Here is a 19,780-nt window from a genome sequence, read left to right as displayed (position 1 = left end):
GCCCTCCTCTGGACCCTCTCCAACAGCTCCCTGTCTTTCTTGTACTGGGGGCTCCAGACCTGGACGCAGTATTCCAGATGGGGCCTCACAAGAGCAGAGTAGAGGGGAACAATCACCTCTCTGTCCCTGCTGGCCACCCCTCTTTTGATGGAGCCCAAGATACCATTTGCCTTTCGAGCCACAAGGGCACACTGCTGGCTCATGTTAAGTTTTTCATCTATCAAGACCCCCAGGTCCTTCTCCACAGGGCTGCTCTCAAGGACTGCTCCTTCCAGTCTGTAGGGATGCCTGGGAATCCTCTGGCCCAAGTGCAAAACCTTGCACTTTGCCGTGTTGAACCTCATCAGGTTCACCCGGGCCCACCTTTCTAGCCTCTCGAAGTCCCTCTGAATGGCATCCCGTCCTTCAACCGTGTCGACCACACCACTCAGCTTGGTGTCGTCAGCAAACTTGCTGAGGGTGCACTCAATTCCATCATCGATGTCATTGATAAAGATGTTAAAGAGCACCGGTCCCAAGACAGACCCCTGGGGGACGCCGCTCGTTACCAGCCTCCACCTGGACATAGAGCCATTGATGACCACCCTCTGTCTGCAGCCTTTCAACCAGTTTCTTATCCATTGAGTGGTCCACCCATCAAATCCACATCCCTCCAGTTTAGAGATAAGGATGTGGTGGGGGACCATGTCAAAGGCCTTGCTCAAGTCCAGGTAAATGACATCGGTCGCCTTTCCCTTGTCCACCGATGCTGTCACTCCATCATAAAAGGCCACCAGATTGGTCAAGCATGACCTTCCTCTCACTGCAGAGAGGGCTCTCTGGGAGCACAGCAGCACTGTGTGGCACTATCCATCCTCTCCCTTTTGCATGATAAAGTAACCCATGGAAATAAAGAAACAGGGCTTAATAGGCATATGGGACAGGGCCTTTGGCAGTGATGTCAATCAAATGTGTCTCGGCAATGCTCCTCTCATTAACAGCTGCAAATTATAACCTATTCACCCCTTCTGCCCCACTCCCACCATGCTGCTGGCCACTGCCTCCCATAGCCGCGGGCTCATTAACCAGTTGCAACATAGCCTCAACAAAAGAAACATTTATTTATGAAAATCCACCGGGACTTAACAAACCCAATAATTAGAGAGGGAGGCCATTTGGAACAGGAGGGCTCTGTGGAGGGAAGCTTTTGCTGTATAGAGATGCTACCATGGGAGGAACCTCACCCAAAGCTCCTATGCACTGCACCACACCAAATACCCAAACCCTTAATGTACGCTGCAGCCCAGCTTGTCCCATCACATCCCTCAGGCATATTGTATTGCACTGAAACTGGATGCCTTTTGTCTGGGATGGAAAGGTTAAGGGCAGAGACACCAGAGAGTCTTCTCATATCCTCAGCTGCTGTTGGGATTCATTGTCCCTCCTCTGACATGCCCCAGCGAGCACATTTCACTGATGGGTGTGATAGAAGCTCCAACAGGGATGGTATTTTGGGCAGATAAGCCATGTGAGAAGGAACCAAGTTAAGCTTTTCATTAAAACCACTGTGTGAATTACTCAACTGGAGACAGGTTTGGGGATGCAGGATGATGTGATTAGACTAACAGGTTGCTGAAGCCTGAAAGCTGTGTGGTTGGGTTTTCTTAATAGCAAGCAAAAGCGAGGTGCTCTTGTGCTGGGAGCTTTGGCTGTGGTCTTGCATTTCAGAGAATCAGGAAAGAGGCAAAGAAACTCTCTTGCTTTGCAATTGAATTTCTAACCAGAGATCTGAAAGCAAACTAGAAAACCAGGCTTAACAAAGTAGGAAAAGTCTCTGTATCACCACTGATCTGTCTGATAGGAAAGCTGAATGTACTGCAGCTGGCATGATCAGAGGTCCCATCCCCCTCCCAGGCAGGTGAGTCTTTTTCTGGGCTTCTCAGACTTCAAAAGAAGATTTCACTGTGGCTTTTGCACACCAAGAACATGGTGAACGCAGCATGTCATCAGCATGGACACAGCCCTGCTGCAAACACTCCATCTCACAGGTTGGCCTGGAGCCTAAATGTTACAATAGCCTTTCCCACCTCCACCTGTGAGACAGCTTGGCACTTGGAGTTGGGAAGAGTCTTTGGCTCTGGACATATTCCCATTTACCCAGAGCATTCTCCTTTTCCTGTGTTGGCCTCCATCTGATGAAAACTTCCCCTAGAGTCATTTCTACCCGCTTGGACATCCCAGTTTGTAACTGGTGGGAATTCTGCCTGCTTTATCTCAAGAGACAGCTTGGTACAAGGGGCACAAGGGGCATTTCAGGCTGCAAGCCTTGATCTGAGGTCTCCACAAACTCTCTTGGGGTTATCTCATGTTTCAAGCTGAGCATTGCTTGTGAGAAGACGGCTGTCGTTTCTCTGCACATCTCATAATCACAGTGTCCTGAGGGCATCAGACACAGGGGAGAAAAAAGGCAGCCTGGTTATTTTCTGTGTATTTGAACGCTGACTTCTGTAAGCTCTTAAGCTAACACAAACTTGTGTGCTCAAGGTGCGTGCGGACCAGATCTCTGCTGGCCTTACTTGCTGGCTCTTCAGTGCACTTTGAGACATTCATTTTTGCCTTCATTTTGGGTTGGCAGCTGGAAATAAATCAGCATTTGGCTCTGGTTTGTATCACCTTCTCATGTATTGGCAGCACAGCACCTGTGGAGCTTGTGGCAAAGTTCAACCCACTTTGTGAGTCCGATTTCTGCACCAAAAAAGTGAGAGGTTATGCCAGCAGCTTTTGAGCAGGAAGGAGCAGTCAATACAACAGCCCAGACTGGTGGGTTTTTTCCTAACATGCTACATTTACCAACTTCTCATTTTATTTCATTTTTCCCTCCTTCCATACATTTACTGACCAAAGGAGCCCTTGCTGAGAGCAGCCCCTGGTTAAAATTGCATCATCAGAACAGGACTAAAACATAACAAACATCCAAGTTACCCATCATAACCTTAATGTTTCATGCACAAGCCAGGGAGAGGAAAAGAGAAACATTTCCCTGACTAAAACAAAATCCAGAAAGTGTGAGTGAAATCATTTCTGCTCTCCCCTGAGTCAAAATTTCTGCAAAATTCATGTCACCCTTCCAACATTTTATGTTGACAAAGCTTTGTTTTTCCAACAAAAACCTACTGTGCCTCTTTCTGAGCAGCTCCAGGCACTTTCAGGTTGTGAAGATCTTGTCCATTCAGTCAGTTCTTCTCCAGAGCTCCAGAGACTTCCAAAATCTACTTGTGACCTATAGCCTTAGGCCTAGAATGAGATCACAGTGATTGATTTTGGCACAGATGAATGATTAATGGCAACTAAAGCCTGGTTTAGTTCTGAAATCCTTTCCAAGAGCCCTGATTTGATGAGCTGAGCTGTGTTGTGGAGTGGCTCTTTGCAGAATAGTGGGTGCTGGAGATGAGCTGAGACTACAAAACCACCATGTTCAGCTGAAGCACTGACTGGCCAGTGGTGCCACAAGGGTATTTTGAAGTTGAAAACAGCACTTCTGCTTGATTTTGGTATTGAATACCTCTCTGGATACTCAACTGGGAAGGACAGAATGAAATTAAAGTTGGGAGCAGGAAAGATTTATTTATTTTCCCTTGGAGGTTGGATGCACTGAGAGACACCTGCTGCCTCGTAGAAAGCAGGGAAGTGCCTGCCAGCATTGTACTTCTGGTTTAAGAGAAAAACCCAGCTCTGCTCTATTTCTGCAGCCTATCAGCACATGGCAGGTTGGAGAGGCAGATAGCAAGGCGGAGGCCAGAAAAACCTTGTTTGTGTTTGGACATGAGCCATGATGAAACACATGAAATCAGTCTGAAGCTTTTGCTCTTGGGTTCACTCAAGCATCACAGGTGAGCAGCAGCACAGCAGGAGATGAAAAAACAGCACAGACAGAAGCCAGTACATTAAAACCAGGGTGATGATGCTGGGTGGATCACGCGCTGGAGCATTCTGGTGAGGGAAAGGTATGGCAGCATCCAGATGGGTGGCTAACAGAGTTTGGGAGCCGCTTAGGTGAGTGTGTTGGAGTAGAAGCTGAAGCTTTCGGAGACAGTTTTGGAGTCACTGCGTGAGGAGCCATTGGAGGTCATGTCTACAGAGAGACGTTTGCCCTTTTTGCTCTCTTCCAGCTCCTCCTCAGCTGCACCAACCGCCAAGGACACGGTGGTCTCTATCCGGCTGACCTTGTACATGCTGCTCTGTGTCTGCAGGTACCTGGCTGACTTCATCTCCAGACCCTCGTACTCAGCAGCACTGACAAATGGGCACCACCGGAATGCATGCTTGAAGCCCACGCGGAACCTGAGGGGACAGAAGGGTTGCAGAGAGGCAGGAGTGAGGAAAGTGGGGATGGGGAGAGTGGGGAGAGGACCCCACTGGACATGAGAGGCCAGGTCTAAGTGCTGCTGAACAGTTAAACAAACATTGCTTTTTATTCAGATGTGAAAATAAAAACAAAAAAAACACCACTGATAAATCCCAGTGAGGAGTAGGGAGGATTGTTTTGAAACATGAGTGACTTCAGATCCCATAGAGACTTCAGGGAAGATTTATTGAGGTGAGTCTTGTCCCCACAACAAACACAGCCCCTGGAAGAGGATAGAACAGAACCATCCTAGAATGCCTCTCTATCCACAGTCTCCTCCATCAGAGCCCTCTGTGTTTCTCTCTTCTCCCTGCCCTGCTGTGTTGGGCTCAAACCCACCTGTCATTGAGGCAGCAGTAGATGATGGGGTTGTACATGGTGGAGCTCATGGCCAGCCACATGACAGCCAGGTAGACCTGCTGGATGAACTTCTGCAGGTACCACTCGGGGTTGAAATACTGCAGGGTGAAGTAGATGTGGTAGGGCAGCCAGCACAGCGCGAACGTGCACACCACAATGATCATCATCTTCACCACCTGTGAGGAAAAGAGAGCGCAGGGCAGGGAGGACTTCTGTCACAAGTCACCCTCCAGAAGAAGCCACCTCAGAGACCTTTTCAGCAGGGAACACACGCTTGGCATCACGGAGGACGCACGTTTGGAGGACACGCTCTGCTCCTTTAGGAACAACAACCTGTTTCCATCTTGCTACGTTCTTTTTGGCTGTGGTTAGTTGGGATTGAGTGTGAATGATGGCTGCTACTGTGCAGCTTCCTTACCTTCCGCTTTGCTGAGACCTGCTCGTGGTAGCGGTCAGAGGAGTCACCAGGTATCTCACTTGCCCAGAGGGTGATGCTGACCACGGTGTAGGCACAGCCTATCACCAGCAGTGGCAAGAAGTAGATCAGGACAGTCATGCAGAAGTGATACCTAGAAAAAATGATGGCTGTTGAGAGCATCCTCTACCTAGTCAGCCTGTTTCTTGCAAACCAAGCTTGGAAGCACAGTTTCACAGGGGCAGAGGGAATGTAGCATGATTCCTCTGTGCTCAGTACCAGGAAGAACTCCCTAGTTTCATCCCAATCTCTTCCAAGCCTTCACTGCTGGCTTCTGGCATGCCAGCACACTCCAGGAATGGGAGAGAGAAGCCAGTGAAAGACTTACTTATGTTACCTGTGCATAGCAAAGACGTCTTAGATGAGGTAGCTCTACTATCACATCTACTTTATTTACACCCTAATTTATCCTGAAGGTGAAAACTGATGCTTGTCAGATCTTTCATCTAGCAGTCCTGTGCAAATGTATTAAAACAAGACCAACATAGAACAGAACATATGTAAAGGATAGGGTTGGCAATGGGGGTTGGACTAGTTGATCTCTGGAGGTCCCTTCTAGCCCCTACAACTCTGTGATTCTTTGATAGGAACCTTAAACTAAAGAGAAATGCAGGATTTCCCTGCATGGCAAATGCAAAGTCTTAGCTTGCCTGACTCTTGATCCACCATAGGTTTGGTTCTGCTCAGGCAGCAGAAGACATAATCTCAGTCCCCACTGCCATAAACACAGCTGGGAGCAGCTCCATGCACAATGCACAGAAGTTGGGCTGCGGGAAGCTCTTGCTAGCAAAAGGTCAACGTGCAGTTCATAAAAGCAGTGTGGTAGAAATAGCCTTTGCTTCCAGCGTGGCACTGCTCCAAGCTGTGTTCCTTCCCAGTGCTGATCCAACTGGTTAGTTTTCCGCACACATGGGGAGGGCAGGATCTTTGCATCCCTTTATAACATGGATAAAGGTTCTGTAGCCTTGCTCTGTTCTTGCACTCTCTCCTCCTAGGAGCTCAGATTGAATAATCTCTCCAAAGTGTAAGTCATGGGTCAGGTTCGTGCCTGATGCAACTCCTTCTGCTCTGGCAGGAGTGAGGTTGGCCCCAGACCCACACTGCCATGCCATCTCCTCCTTGTTTTGTACCTGCAATCTCATTTGGCCTCCTCTCCACCCAGGGCTAATCGCATTTCAGCTGGATTTTGTAGGACTGTTTTCTATTTTGCTAATTAAAGAGGCGTCTCTGTGGCTCCATGATGAAGATTTCATTGTTGCTGTGCAAGGCAGGGTCTTAAACCAGCTGCAAAGTGTGGAGAGCGATGCAGAAAAGCCCCAGAGCAACCATTAAATAATGCAAGCAAGACACGTCCTTATTTTCAGAGCCACAGCAGCATGGTGAGGAGAGGGATTGCCAACACATCCTGCTTTTTGGTTCATTATTTTCTGTACTTTGGATGATGAAACCCATCTATTTATTACTCTATGAGGATCAGGCAGGCAGGGAAGCCTGGATTTTGTGATTTAGAAGTCTTCAGTGTGGGGATTTAGTAACTTGTGAAGAACAGGGGAGCACGTAGGAGGGATGACAGGAACATGAGAGGAGGCAGCTGATGTCTGGACAGTCACTGTGGGCTGGTATCTCCCTGATAAGCCAATGAGTAGTACAGTTTTGCCCCTTAATGAATCAAAATGAATGGAAGGGAGCTGAGTCACCAGCTCCTGGTGCAGATGCAGCACCTCCTGCCTTAAATAATTGCACTACAGCCGTGCAAGCAGGAATGGTGTTTGACAGGGGCCCAAACACCCACCTGCAGTTATTTTGGGGGCAGTAAGATAACACATATGATCTCTGGCTCTGTGCAAGTGGATTCCCATGATTTGGACAGCATTTTGTGCTAGGCTGAGCTGCAAACTATTTTCAGTCCTCAGCAGCTGTTTGAGATTTGTCTACGGAAAAGCTTCTGCTTAGCATCTTCTCTCCTGGCTGCCCTCAACTGTTTGCTGAATGGCCTGCTCACCAAAGAGCGTGGGATATGCAGGCTTTGGGGTGGCACCCAGCTTCCAAATTATCCATGGGTTGGTAGTAGTGTTTTGCTCTTGAGTCAACTCTTGAAAAGGCAGTGGCTCTGGTAGATGGCAAAACGGTGAATGATTTGTCAAAGTGAGACCCTGGGTCTGTGCTGGTCACTTTTTCAGACTGGGGGACCTGGGGACTCAGACTTGTGGGCTGAGTTTCTTCATGCTGGCTGCATTTATTGCAGTTGCATGGAATCATGGAGGTTGGAAAACACCTCAGCTCAGCTCTTGCTTTATGGACAGACTCACGTTGGCTTTGAGCACTTTTTCCTGTGTGCACATCCCCTGCTTTGCCTCTAGCACAGTTTCACAGCACTAATTCATTGCTCTGTGGGACTGGAGTCGCAAAGGTTGGTTTTTTTTCCCCTTTTTCCTTATGACATTTAGCTCACTGCATGACTCACAGACCTCAAAGAGCAAACTGTGGAGGACCATGTGCTGGCGGTCCAGCAGGGTTGCCCAGACCTGCTGGAAATGCCAGATGTAATTAGCTGGAACCTTGGTGGGTAGGAAGGAGATGGCTGCTGAGCCCTCCTGTTCAGGCATCCACCTTTCATCCTGAGCTGGTTCTGCAAAGCCTCTTTTCAGAGCTTGTTTTTTGAAGCACTTGAGTGAATTTTTGAGGTGTTTGGGCTCAACACATCCCCAGACAGCCTTCTCTGTTACTGCCTGGCCAAGGTACACCTGATACAACGCTATTTACTTCTTACAGGAGTAACTCTCACCCTAGGAAGCCTGTAAAGATGTAAGCTGAAGGAAAGGTGCTACAAAAAAACAGAGCCATGCAGCCCCTGGGGGTAATGCAGACTGCATCCCACAGTTGCATCTTAGCAGTTGGATATGAGTTTCCCTCAAGGACGAGCACTGTAGAAGGGCTGGGAGCTCATGCAGTGTGGACCAGAAGGAGCACCAAACTCAGCTTAATTAACCTCAGTGTGCCTCACCATGCTATAGATGCAGATCTTGCTACCATCAGCCACGTAGCACCAGCCTTACCCTGGGTGGGTGGAGGATTTCCCCATCCCAAGGAGCCTTCATCCCTCCTCAGCTTTCCCCACTTCTTTTTAACGATGTTTTTTAAATACTTTTTTTACTTTTTTTTTTGTATAGGTCAATTTGTCCATTCCTCTTGGAAAGTCTGACTCACGTTTTGCCATACACGTCGGTGCTGTGCTCCGGCCATGCCACCAGGCACACCAGTCGGCCTGGCAGCTCCTCTGTCACCGAGTAGTAGCCCTGTGGGAAGGCCAGCAGGAAGGCCAGGAGCCAGATGACACCAATGACCACTTTGGTGGCAGTGGCTGAGAGCCGGGGCTGCAGCGGGTGGATGATGGCCATGTACCTGCAAGGTGAGCAAGAGAAGAAATCAAAGCTTGGTAGCTTTGGAGGCTGTCTCAGATCTTGTGTGTGTGTGTTGTGCTTCTGACACCTGCTTCATGCAGCTTAGCAGCCCTCAATGCCACACAGAATGCATCCAATAATCTTTCACAGAGGGGTCCCCAACCAATTCTCTTGCAGCAAATTCCCCTTGGGCCCGGAGTCCCATTTGAGGCACTCATTGACTCCTAGCCAAAAAGCAGCTTTGCTAACGCAACCATAGAATCATTAAGACTGGAAAAGACCTCTGAGATCATCAAGTCAAAGCCCAGTCCATCCCACCATGCTCACTGACCCCATCATCATTCTGGAACACCTCCAGAGATGGTGACCCCACCACTCCCTGGGCAGCTGTGCCAGAGCCCAGCCACTTTCTTGGATAAGTATTTCCTAATACCCAACCTGACCCTTTCCTGGTACAGCGTAAGGCCAACACCTCTTGTCCCATTGCCATTACTGGTAGCAGAGGCCAACCCCCCCTCACCGCTACCTCCTTTCAGGGCAGTGTAGAGAGCCATAAGGTCTCCCCTGAGCCTCCTCTTCTCCGGACTGAACCATCCCCATAAGACTTGTGTCCCTTTCCAGCTTTGCTGCCCATCTCTGGGCACACTCCACGGCCTCAATATCTTTCTTGTAGTGAGGGGCTCAGATCTGTACTATACTCATATCTGATGCTGTTGTCTGGCAGCACCTCCATTGGCAGCACTCAATAGTTTTGCACTGGAGCAAAATCATATCTATACAGTAAATTGCAGTGCAAAGGCTTCCAAACAGGAGAGCCAAAACAAAGCATGCTGGAGCTGCCCCATATCTGCCTCGCTCATGGGATCTTCCATCCTGAACATCAGTCATCATACATGAGGCAGACTCCAGTGACGACGGGGCAGATTGAATTTATCCTTCTGCAAATCTGGTTTTGCAAAGCTGACAGCAGCCAGCAGCGCTGGAAGGATTAAGTGAGCACACTGCAAATGTTTTATTTCCCTCCCCCATGTCAAGCTTTGGAAACGCTGCCGTCATACAATGAGGAGAAACGTTGCATTGCTCTGCATGTTACAGCCTGAGGCATTTGCAGTGTTCTCTGTTTCTCCACTCCCCCCCACTCTTTTCAGATGATGGACAGTTTTTGCTTTTCGTTTTCTCCTGGATGAAAATAGTCCCCGTGTTCCATTACGTGTCCATTTGCTGCGGAAAAGGTGCAGGGATTAATAGAGAAATACACACTGCCATCAGCTCTTCCCCTGCCCTGGGGTACCAAACCTTATCAGCTTTGTGCAGCTGCAAATTCACCTGATAATTATCCTTCTAAAATCTCTGCGAAATCTTTGGCGCCTGAAACAGAAGCTGGTGAGTAAAAGTGAACGGAATGGATGCTGGCAATGCTCTGCCACAGCAGCCAGCAACACACTGACCTCTCCGGGCTTCTACATCCCCACTGTTCCACCATGGGAGCTGGAGGAGGTTTGGTTGGGGTTATCCTATAGTACTGGTGCTCTGATCTAATTTCTGCCAGTGCACTTTGGAGGATTTTCCTTATCAGATTCAAGCACTTTGTGGCTGCAGAAAATCTCACAGGTAATAAAATGCCCAAACAATTGATAAAACAACGAGTTAAGCCCCAACCCCATTGCCCAGAGACCTTTCCAATCACCACTGATCTGTCTGTGATGCTCTGGTGTCCATGATAGAAAGAAGACAGCAAAATTAATACAACTGAAGAGTCAAAGAATAAAACAAATATGCCAGCATTTCAAGGAAGGGGCCAGGAGGAAGCCAACCAGTGGTGCTTTGGGAAACACTGGTCCTACATTCTACTTTTTGACAGCAATTTCCAAACCTCCAGGAAAAAGGCTCATAAGGGTCTGAGCTGCTTGGAGGAGCTAGTGATACTGGAGCTAGTGATACTGGAGATAGATGGAAATGTGCAAACATCCTGAGAATAATTTGATCATTATTTCATATTAAAATACTGTCTAATTAAATAATAATTGTATCAGCAAGTAAAGAGTTGTCTCAATGTTTTAATAACTGCATCCTTGCTGTTTTTTTCTTTTGCTTGACAAGAACATTTGATGCAAAATTATACTGCAGGGAAGGGAGGAGCACAGAATATGGCTTCATGGCCTCCTTAGCTCAAGTAATAGCCACTGTCATGCTCATATTGGGGTGGGAAAACACCAGTGGGGAAACAAAACAGCTGCTTTTGCCTTCTTCCAGTACTTGGTCCATCCATCCCAAACATCTCTCAGTTCCTTGCTGACTGGTTGAGCTTTCCAGTTTCTTTCCCCTATAGGTTGGTGTGTATTCCTTTCTGGGGGATGCACCTATAATGTTTCAGGGCATGTGCAAGTTGCTGGTGGTTCCGCAGGCAGATGCATGCCTGATTTGGGGCACAAAGACATCAATCAGAGCAAAGTGCTGCAGATCCCAGTCACTCTGTTGGGAAGCAGATTCTTGAAAGCAGGCTAATGAGTTTATTCGCTCATATTTCTCCTTGCAAAGTGCCTCTATGGCCCCGCTCTGCCCATCTCCCTGTATCCTATTAGAGAGATTTATTCTTTTCTCCACTGCCCAGGAGGGCAGTTCTCCTGGCCAGACAGGAGCGGTGGTTTGCATGAGCTGGGGAGGGGAAGGAATATCCCCATGTACAGCAGGTGAAGAACCACCACGGGCTCCTGATGTCCCATTTTTCTATGGGGAGAGAGTCCTTGGTTGAAGATTTAAGGGCAGATTTCCTACATTAATGAAAAGGTTTTGTTCCTGATGGGCTGTAAGTGTTCCGAGGGGGTAGAGCTCATACTGGGCTGCAGGAGATGTTGGGTTGGGAAGAACTAATGATCCTCTTCCTCGAGATGCAATGACCTGCTCTGCTTGCCTTTGGGATGGGAGCTTCACACCTGAGGGTTACGTTTTGCAAGCCCAGGGCTGCCCAGCTCCTTTCAACCTCATGCTGATGCTCATCCCTTTTTCCTTCCCCCCAGAACTCAATGGGACTGAAGACAGCTCCAATTGCCAGCAGCTTTATATACCCACTGCACTGAAGGACACAACTTTAGGCCAGATGCTTTCTTTTTGGTGACGTAAGTAATGCCATTTGCTGTTGTTTTAAATATTTTATTGTGTTTCGGATTGGGGGGGGTTGTTACCATGGTGAAGCAATAGCATCTGAGTACAGTGTTGTAGCAAGGTAGCTCTGAGTGTATCACTTATTACGTAGCTAGATGGCTACACTGCCTCAAATGCACTATTAATTGCATCTGGAAAGCTGGAGCCTGCCTGGAGAATGAACATGACACATTTGTTTCCAAAGAAAGAATTTTGCCAAATGCAGACAGAAGAGGACCAAAACCCAGAATTGGCAGCAGGCTGGGGAGGAGGCAGAGGGCCCCCCAGTGTTCACTGCACTGCTGATAGCGATGAGATGGGAAAGGAGGATCCAAAGCACAGCACAGCCCTCTTGGGGGGGCTCTGTGAACTCACCAAGTACTGCTTAAGGAAAGCAGATAGCCCCATGGCACCATTTAAAGCTGAGGAATGAATGTGGGAAACGCAGGGCTGATAAATCTGAGATCAGTGCATGCGCTAATCCAGATGAGCCATCGAAGTGTTAAGAACAAACTAAGGGCCAAATTAGGAAAGCCATCAATTAAGCAGAATAACTCCCCTCCAGCAGCTTGTGCCAATGCTCTGCTTGCAGCCAAGCACCTCAGAGGCATGTCTAACACCTGAGCTCCTACACTGCCCAGCCACCCACCAGCCTGTTGCTATTTCATCTTCATCGCATATTTATCACAGCAGAAGAAGAAGAAAAAAAGGATGCCAGTTAGCTTTTGACCTGGTGAATTCAGCTCGTCCCCCCAGGCTCCCTTCCCTCCCACTTGCTCTTCTTCCAAATCCCATCCCAGCAGGGCACAGTTACGCATTGTCAGGCGCAAATCAAAGTTCTGTCCTGCAAGCCCCAGAAGACCATTAAGTCAAGATTAAAAGAACTTGTGCTATATTAGGGCGTAAATGACTAATTAATATGTCTGCGCACTGATGTAATTTGTCCTCTCCAGAGGGTTTCTATCTGCAGTAATCGCCTCTTGGGGAAGGCATGGGGTCATTGAGCTGGCGAATGTATTCCTGGTATTCAGCTGGTTCATCTAAACTGGGAGTTCAAGCTTGCAAGTATAAATAATTTTCCAAACCACCTTTTCTGTTGCATACAGTATGGGGTTGTGGAGATATGAACAGGTCTGCAGGCTGGTGGCTGTAGGAGCCATGGAGGTGAAGGAAGCTTTGCAGATTTGGTGTTTCTGCAGCTCCTGCTGGCACATGGATGGATTTCAAGACACTTAATGGAGTGTGATTTAAAAAAAAAAAAAAGAGGCATATAAATAGGATCCCAGTTTGATTGCCCAGCCCTGTGTGCTGATCTGGCTCTGATTCCACACGTAATCCAGGATCCTCGGCAAGGAGGTCCATCCCTCCTGCAGCAGTTTGCTAACAGCGCGGGCGAGTGGCAGTCCCAAGGAGAGAGACAATGCCTGCTGTTCCGCGATGCTCCATCCTGCTCCTCACAGATACTGGAGAGGAAATAGGAAAAAAACAACTCTGGATGTCCCTGCACGTGGCTGCAAAGTGGCTTGGACACAATACGGGCTCCCAGTTTTCCTGGGAAGCTGGAGAAAGCGGAATCTCACAGCTCTTTCTTTGATGTGCACACATTCATAGCGTTCAAAGCCAGAAGGGGACGCGTTGTGCTCTGGAACTGACACACCCAATGATGAAGGCCATGCTATGCAGTTCCAGAGTGGGCTGCTTGGCCCTAACTGCTGCAGGATGCTGTGTGGCAGCGGCACTGCTTTTCCTGAGGAGGCCTTCCAGCTGCCAGCCCCAATTCCTGCATTTCCTGCCATTGTTGCAGTGCTCAGAGCTCTGTGGTGTAGGATTAACCTTTGTTTTATTTTATTTTATTTTATTTCAGACTGGTTGTTCCCGGTATGAAACAGCTTTTGGTAAAAGTGCAATCCTAGTTTCAAGCAAAAGCCTTTTTCTTTTTGTTATTGCCATAGTTTTCTTAGCTGCATCTGATTCATCACAGGGAGAGGCAGCTCACAGGCTCCTAACCACTCCAGAGCCAAACAAAACCCGAGCCCGTTTCTAACAACCAGAGCATCATCTATCTCCAGCTCTGTTTCCCAAGCTGTCACTGCACTATTTGTGGCAGCGCTGCAATTTCTTGTTGGGAAATGCCCATGCCAGTTTGGGCAGTATTTACACCTCAGCCCAAATCAGGCTGGTGTATGGTAGTGCCAATCCTCCTCCCACCCTGTTTGCATTTATCCCCAGCCAAAAGGTGTTCTGCTCCCTGGGAAGGAGCACAAAAAGAGGCACTGCAGAGCAGAGTTTTCTTCAGGAAATCGGTTGCACTGGAAAATGCATTGTGCCTGGAGCACTGGTAACCAGGAGGGAACTGCAGAGCTTTTTGGGAGCCTCAGGTTATCCCTAGCACCAATACAAAAAGACATTAAAGACAAACATTAAGGATTTTGGAGGGAGTTACACACCAGCTGTGCCTGGAGGAGGGCCCTCAGCATGTGGCCAAGTTGTGCTCCTTCCCCCTTGCCCTGTGCCACCACAGCCTGCCAGGCTTTGCCCAACTTTTACCCTTGGCAGAACACACATGGGATGCCATCATGCTGGCAGCCCCCAGCCATCCAGCAGCACAACTCCCAGAAAGCTGCTGGGGAAGAAAGCAGCTCATTTGTTCTGCAGCCCAACGAGAGCCATCCATGGGACTTCCCTCCCCTTTCACTCTCTGGTAATAAAATCCAGGTGGTTTTGTGAAATTCTGTGGTTCGGTGGGCAATGCAACAACATGCAACCTGAGCATCACTCCGAGGTCCCCAGCACCTGAGATCAGGAGCCAGGAAAGGGCTCCTGCAGTGCATCCAACAGGCATGATTTCGTTACTTGACTGTTTTATGCTAAGCAGTGAGCTAAATGAGGAGGTTGGGAAAGGAATGGACTGCTCTGGAGATGAGCTGGGAAGGGAAAGGACAGAAAAATGCCAGAAGTACAAGCCGTGTACACACTACCAACATGCATTAATAGATTACAAAAGCTCTTTTGGCATAGCTGACAAAGGATTCCCTACAAGAGGATTCCCTGAACCACCTGCAAACAGGTCAGGGAGAGGGATTCTATCTCACACTCCTTTACTGAGAAGAGCTCATTTGAATTGCAGTGCTTTCCCATGGCCAGATATCAGGCAGAGCTGAGCACAGCGCCCAGGCAGAGGCAATGTGGATGTGGGGAGGGGTTGGGGTTGGGTGCTCACCTGTCCAGGGCGATGGCTGTCATGGAGTAGATGCTGGCAAAGACGGCAGCGATGGGGAAGAAGTTGTGAAACTTGCAGTAGAGCAGCCCATAGTACCATTCGTTGTGGATGGCATAAGTGAAGTTCACAACTGTGTTGAAGGCAGACATGGAGGCTTCAGCAAAAGCCAGATTCACCAAGAAGTAATTGGTGACGGTGCGCATCCTTTTGTGAGCCAAGATGATCCACATCACCACCACATTCCCCACCACTGACACCACCACGATGAGGGTGTAGGCAACGGCCCACAGGGCCACCTGCCATGGGGGCTGGACGAATTGGTTGGCAGAGGACTCGTTCAGGGAGGCATTGAGCAGCCATCGGTGCTCCAGCTCTGCTTCCAGCGGCGGGGAGTCATCCATCACAGCGTGGCACTGCTGGACCAGGCACGAGGATGCTTTGGGACACGGAGCCCTGTGGGTTTAGGATACAGCAGGTTCGGTGGGGAAGGATACTTCAGGTCACAGCACTCTGGGGTAAGGATGATTTGGGGAGCAGCACCCTCCAGGTCTGGGCGTGCGGATGGTTCAGGGTGCAGCAGGTTCAGGGGTGAGGATGCTTTGGGGCACAGCACCCTCCTGGTTAAGGGCACAGCTGGCGCAGAGCACGCAGGTTTGGGGCACGAAGGCAGATCAGGGTGCGGGACCCTCCGGGTTCAGAGCCCAGCCACGTCGGGGTTTGGAACCCTTCCAGTTCCAGGCGCGGCTGGTTCAGAGTGCTGCTCCCTTCCTCTTCTGGGTGCAGCCGCAGCAGGGTACGCAGCCATGGCAGAGCACAACCGTGTCGGGATGGCAGCTGGGGGGGACGCAGCGGGACCGGGCAGCGCTTTTCACCTTCCAGTCGGTTCGGTTCGGTCCGGGGCCGTTCGGCTCTGTGCGGCTGATGCTGGAGCGGGGCCGGGACCCTCCGAGCGCAGCCGGAGCTCAGACACCGCCGCGGCTTTTGTAGGCGGCGCGGGCGGTGCCTGAGAGCGGGGAGCGGAGCCGGGAGCCCAGAGCCCTCCCCCCGTCCCCCCCCACCCCCCCCGCTGCCCCTCGCCCCCTCCTCACCCTCCTCAGCGTCAGTGTTCGCCTCTACGATTCAGCCCAAAGCTTCTCTACAGCCAGCGGACAGCCGGGGGTGGGGGATCGATTCCAACGGCTTCACACACACACACACACAATAACCAACAAAAAACGAAAACCCAACCGAAATGTTTGAGTTTTGTCATGAGGAATGGTCTTCTTGCCCAAAGCAGCACCAACGGGGAGGTCCGGTTCCGTGCCCCTTCCCTAATACGAAGCAAGGAAACAGCTCCCGGGGGACAGCAAATCTTTTTTTTCAAATTACCGCTGTAATTTGAACGTGCTTCATCCGCAGGCACAGAGCTCCCTTCTGTCCCCAGTCCTGGTTTATAACATCCACCAGACGGGGGTGATTTTAACTTACTCATCCAGTATCGTGTTATGGCCAAGCGTGGGCGCAAAGTGCACCGCTGTGTGCTGGGAGCGATGGTTTTCCCTTAGGATGCACCGATGCAATGAGGATAAAAAGCCCCTCTGGAAGCAGAGCTCGTCCCTCTGCTTTGCTAAAGGATGTTCCCAAATGGCTGCGGACTCCGATAGCAGCTGGGAACCGCTCCGAGGGAACACTGCGAAACTAACGCTGCGAACCCCGGGGTGAAAACGGCACTGCTGCTCGTGTGCAGGGAGGATGGCTCAGCTCATAAGCTGAAGCAAAGCAGGAGGGACTCCGAAAATCTTTAGTTCTTGACACAGGCTCCGCTGTTAAAGTGAGACGGAATTTTTAACGGCGGGACAGACGGACGAGGAGGTGGATTTCAGCTTAGAGCCTCCGCATCGCCCGCAGCCCCGCAAGCAGGAGCTGCGCTGAGGGTCCCCTCTTCCTGCATCCGGACCACTCGATGGCAGCACTGCCTAAAAATGCGGCAGAGGGACGGCTGAGCAGCCTGCCGGCTTGGGGAGGTTTGCTAGCGACGGTGTTTCCAACCTTTCCCTTTGCTGCTTTGGGGCATTAATGTGAATACGACCAAACCCCAAAGGAGGGGAGGCCCTGGCAATGAGGAACAGCTTCAGCAGCCTTCTCAGTGCACCACAGCAAACCCTCTCCCTTTCCAGCAAGCCCCTCTGTGCCCCATCTGATAACAGCACCCCACTGCAGGGCACAGAGACATCACACCCATTTCTCCACCTCCGTTTTCTCACTGTGAAAAAGGAGGCGATTCCTTATGCACATTCCTGTTGGAAAGAACCACCTATTTTTTTCCTGTTCTGCTGCCATGTGAGGAATTGAATTGCTACCTGAAGCAGGCTGCAGACAGGCACGTGTGCCATGGCATGTCCAGGCTGGGCAGCTGGGAGGAATGTCCATTAAGGGGGAGGTTTTTTTAATTCCAGAAGAGAAAAAGAGGAAAAAATTCAATCCAAAGAAGAAATCCTGCATGAGAGAGAGCAGATGTACTCATCGCTTGGCAGCTATGAGCAGACTACTGCAAGCTTGTGACAGCTAATTAATGCTTACAGGTCCCTGTGAAGGTGCCAGCCCTGTTCTGTGTGTGATGTCCCCCTCCTCCCCTTTCCCGAGAATGCTTGGATACCTTTGCGTGCACTGCCAGCCCTTCCAGAGCAAAGCAAACCTTTGTAATCGGCAGATGGAAAAACCTTGACTTTTCCTGTTGTGTTTTCCAGCAGGACAGGAGCCTCTTCCCCTAATAGGTCCCCCAGCAGTCCCCCTGGGGCCACCAAACAATGAGAGCACATACGAAGCATGATTCTCTGGAAGGAAAATCTGCTGAAGGGAACCATCAGAGATGACCTTTTTGCTGCCTCAGCTCCATGCTCCATCTGAGGGGTTGGACCCCATCTCCCTGTGCAAGTGAGACGTGCAGTGTTGGGTTCAAGATTTGCCATCTCCCAGAAGAGTGGTCCTAACCACCCAATATCCTGCACAGAGGTGCTTGCAGGGCTTTGTGCTTGGGTGACATAAGAGCAGGCAGATCAAGCTGCCCTGCAGATCTGGGGGATAACACCTAACAGGCAGTAACATCTTTTCCTAGAACAGCTGGATCCCAAAGGGAACAGCTGCCCTGCTTAATCTGCTTGCTTCTGCAGTCCCCCCCACCTGGGCTTTCCCTGGCTTTAAATTGAGCACACTGATCCCTGCTTTTGTGGGTAAGGTTCTGCAGTTGGTTGGGCTTTTTCTAGTTCTCTGTGCTCTAAGTCCCTGTGCCTTGGGGGCTCAGGAGTAAGGGTGAGTGGAGGCTATGCAGCTCCAAAGTGATGCTTTCTCTGCTAAAGGTGAGGCTGCTTTATAGTTTTTAGAAGCCTGTGTGTGAAGCCTACCTGTTCCTTGTGGCCTGAGGAGGAGCCATGAGGCTCTGATGATGAACAAAATGTCTTGAATCATGCTTGAGTTTTGTACAGTCACCAAAATCCTGTGGAGGTGAATAATTTGTCTTCTGCAAAAAGCCTCTGTGGAAGTTCGAAAGCTGTTTCCCCCAGCAAAATGTCTCTGCTTTGAGCTCCTTTACTTTGTCCTCTGCTTTGAGTGCTGGCAGCAGCAGTTGGGGCTCTGTCTCCAGGTACGTTTGGGGTGCAGGGCATTTTTCCATGCCTGGAAGGAGCCACTGCCAGGAACAACTTGCTCTGGAAATTGTGATTTTATGTATTAGGGAGCTGTAAGGAGGAATCTAAATGAAAAGGGGAGGTGGGGAAGTCTTCCCCCTCACCTTTTGTTGGTCACTGGTGATGTTTTTCAAGGGGAAAATGGGATAACAGTAGTGTGCCTGTATAAGGGACAAGGAAGGTAAAGTTGGTGTTGCTTTTGCACATGCCCACATCTATAGCGACCGGCCTGCCTGCTTCTGTCACTTTACCCCAGTCAGCAAGGGCAATTTGCTGTGCAAAGAAGTGGAGCCAGCATTTGCATTGCCCTAGATGCTGGGTTCCTCCGGGCAGTTTGAGCCTCTCCCCTGCAGCTTCCTTCTGAATTTGCCCCTTCTCAGAGCCTCCTGCAGCTCTCTGCTGTTCCTGCAGCCCTGTGCAGGTACCCTAGAGATGCTCTTTACCTTGCTAGAGGTGGCTGGGGGTGAGTGGAGTGTGCCAGACCTGTACCTGCCACAATGCCTGTGGGCACCCCAGAGCTGCCCTGGCTCAGAGGCATGCTTCAGCCCTGCAGGAGATGTGTTCCCTCATCTTCCACTCCAAAAAAAAAAAAAAAAAAAAAAATGGAGAGAATGTGTAGGCTTGAGGTTTTTCCCACCTTTGTGAAGTTGCATTCAAAACACAGGACTGGCTTTGCCTCCCCACCTTCTGGGCAAATGGGCTGCAGTGGTGCTTGTGACCCAACTGAGCATGTGCACGTGTTTTTTGGTTTCAGAGGTGATCAACCACTGTGACCTGGGTGAGCAGCTGTCACAAGCAGTGCCATTGACATGACTGATGCCCTTGTTGAAACCATGCTTGGTGCCTGCTTAACTGAGCTATCTGAGGGTAGATAACCCAGCAGGACAAGGGGAAATGGTTTAAAGTTGAAGGAGGGAAGATTTAAGTTGGATGTCAGGGGGAAGTTCTTTACAGAGAGAGTGGTGAGGTGCTGGAACAGCTGCCCAGAGGGGCTCTGGGTGCCCCATCCATCCCTGGAGGTGTTCAAGGCCAGGTTGGATGGGGCCCTGGGCAGCCTGGGCTGGTATTAAATGTGGAGGTTGGTGGCCCTGCATGTGGCAGGGGGTTGGAGCTTCGTGACCCTTGAGGTTCCTTCCA

The 19,780-nt window shown here is 50.0% G+C and overlaps 1 protein-coding gene across 4 annotated transcripts; it reads right to left on the bottom strand.

Annotated features, from left to right (window-relative positions):
• Positions 1 to 417: 417 nt before the first annotated feature.
• Positions 418 to 16,913, bottom strand: TACR1 (tachykinin receptor 1). 4 transcript variants are annotated; one of them, XM_090125653.1, is made up of 6 exons: positions 16,350 to 16,913; positions 14,982 to 15,434; positions 8,427 to 8,621; positions 5,163 to 5,313; positions 4,724 to 4,920; positions 418 to 4,320 (listed from the first exon to the last, which is right to left on the bottom strand). In XM_090125653.1, exons 2-6 carry the CDS (start codon positions 15,380 to 15,382, stop codon positions 4,029 to 4,031), a joined length of 1,236 nt encoding a protein of 411 aa, XP_089981779.1. In that variant the 5' UTR covers positions 15,383 to 15,434; positions 16,350 to 16,913; the 3' UTR covers positions 418 to 4,028. The 4 variants fall into 4 exon arrangements, with proteins under 4 accessions (XP_089981779.1, XP_089981778.1, XP_089981776.1 ...); XM_090125652.1 differs by lacking the exon at positions 16,350 to 16,913 and adding an exon at positions 16,209 to 16,326; XM_090125650.1 differs by lacking the exon at positions 16,350 to 16,913 and adding an exon at positions 16,070 to 16,179.
• Positions 16,914 to 19,780: the final 2,867 nt, after the last annotated feature.

This window comes from Phasianus colchicus, chromosome 27, assembly GCF_987193195.1.
Source record: "Phasianus colchicus chromosome 27, bPhaCol1.hap1.1, whole genome shotgun sequence".
Classification (NCBI taxonomy): Eukaryota; Metazoa; Chordata; class Aves; order Galliformes; family Phasianidae; genus Phasianus; species Phasianus colchicus.
The sequence above is the reverse complement of the archived record's forward strand: the minus strand, read 5'-3'. Positions and strand labels throughout refer to the sequence as shown.

Excerpts from the sequence above, each read along its gene's own strand:
- TACR1 (XM_090125653.1), bottom strand. The coding sequence starts at position 15,382 with ATGGATGACTCCCCGCCGCTGGAAGCAGAGCTGGAGCACCGATGGCTG. Across the intron at positions 5,314-8,426 it reads ACCGACGTGTATGGCAAAAC|GTATCACTTCTGCATGACTG; the intron begins GTGAGTCAGACT and ends CATTTTTTCTAG. Across the intron at positions 4,921-5,162 it reads AGGTCTCAGCAAAGCGGAAG|GTGGTGAAGATGATGATCAT; the intron begins GTAAGGAAGCTG and ends TTTTCCTCACAG.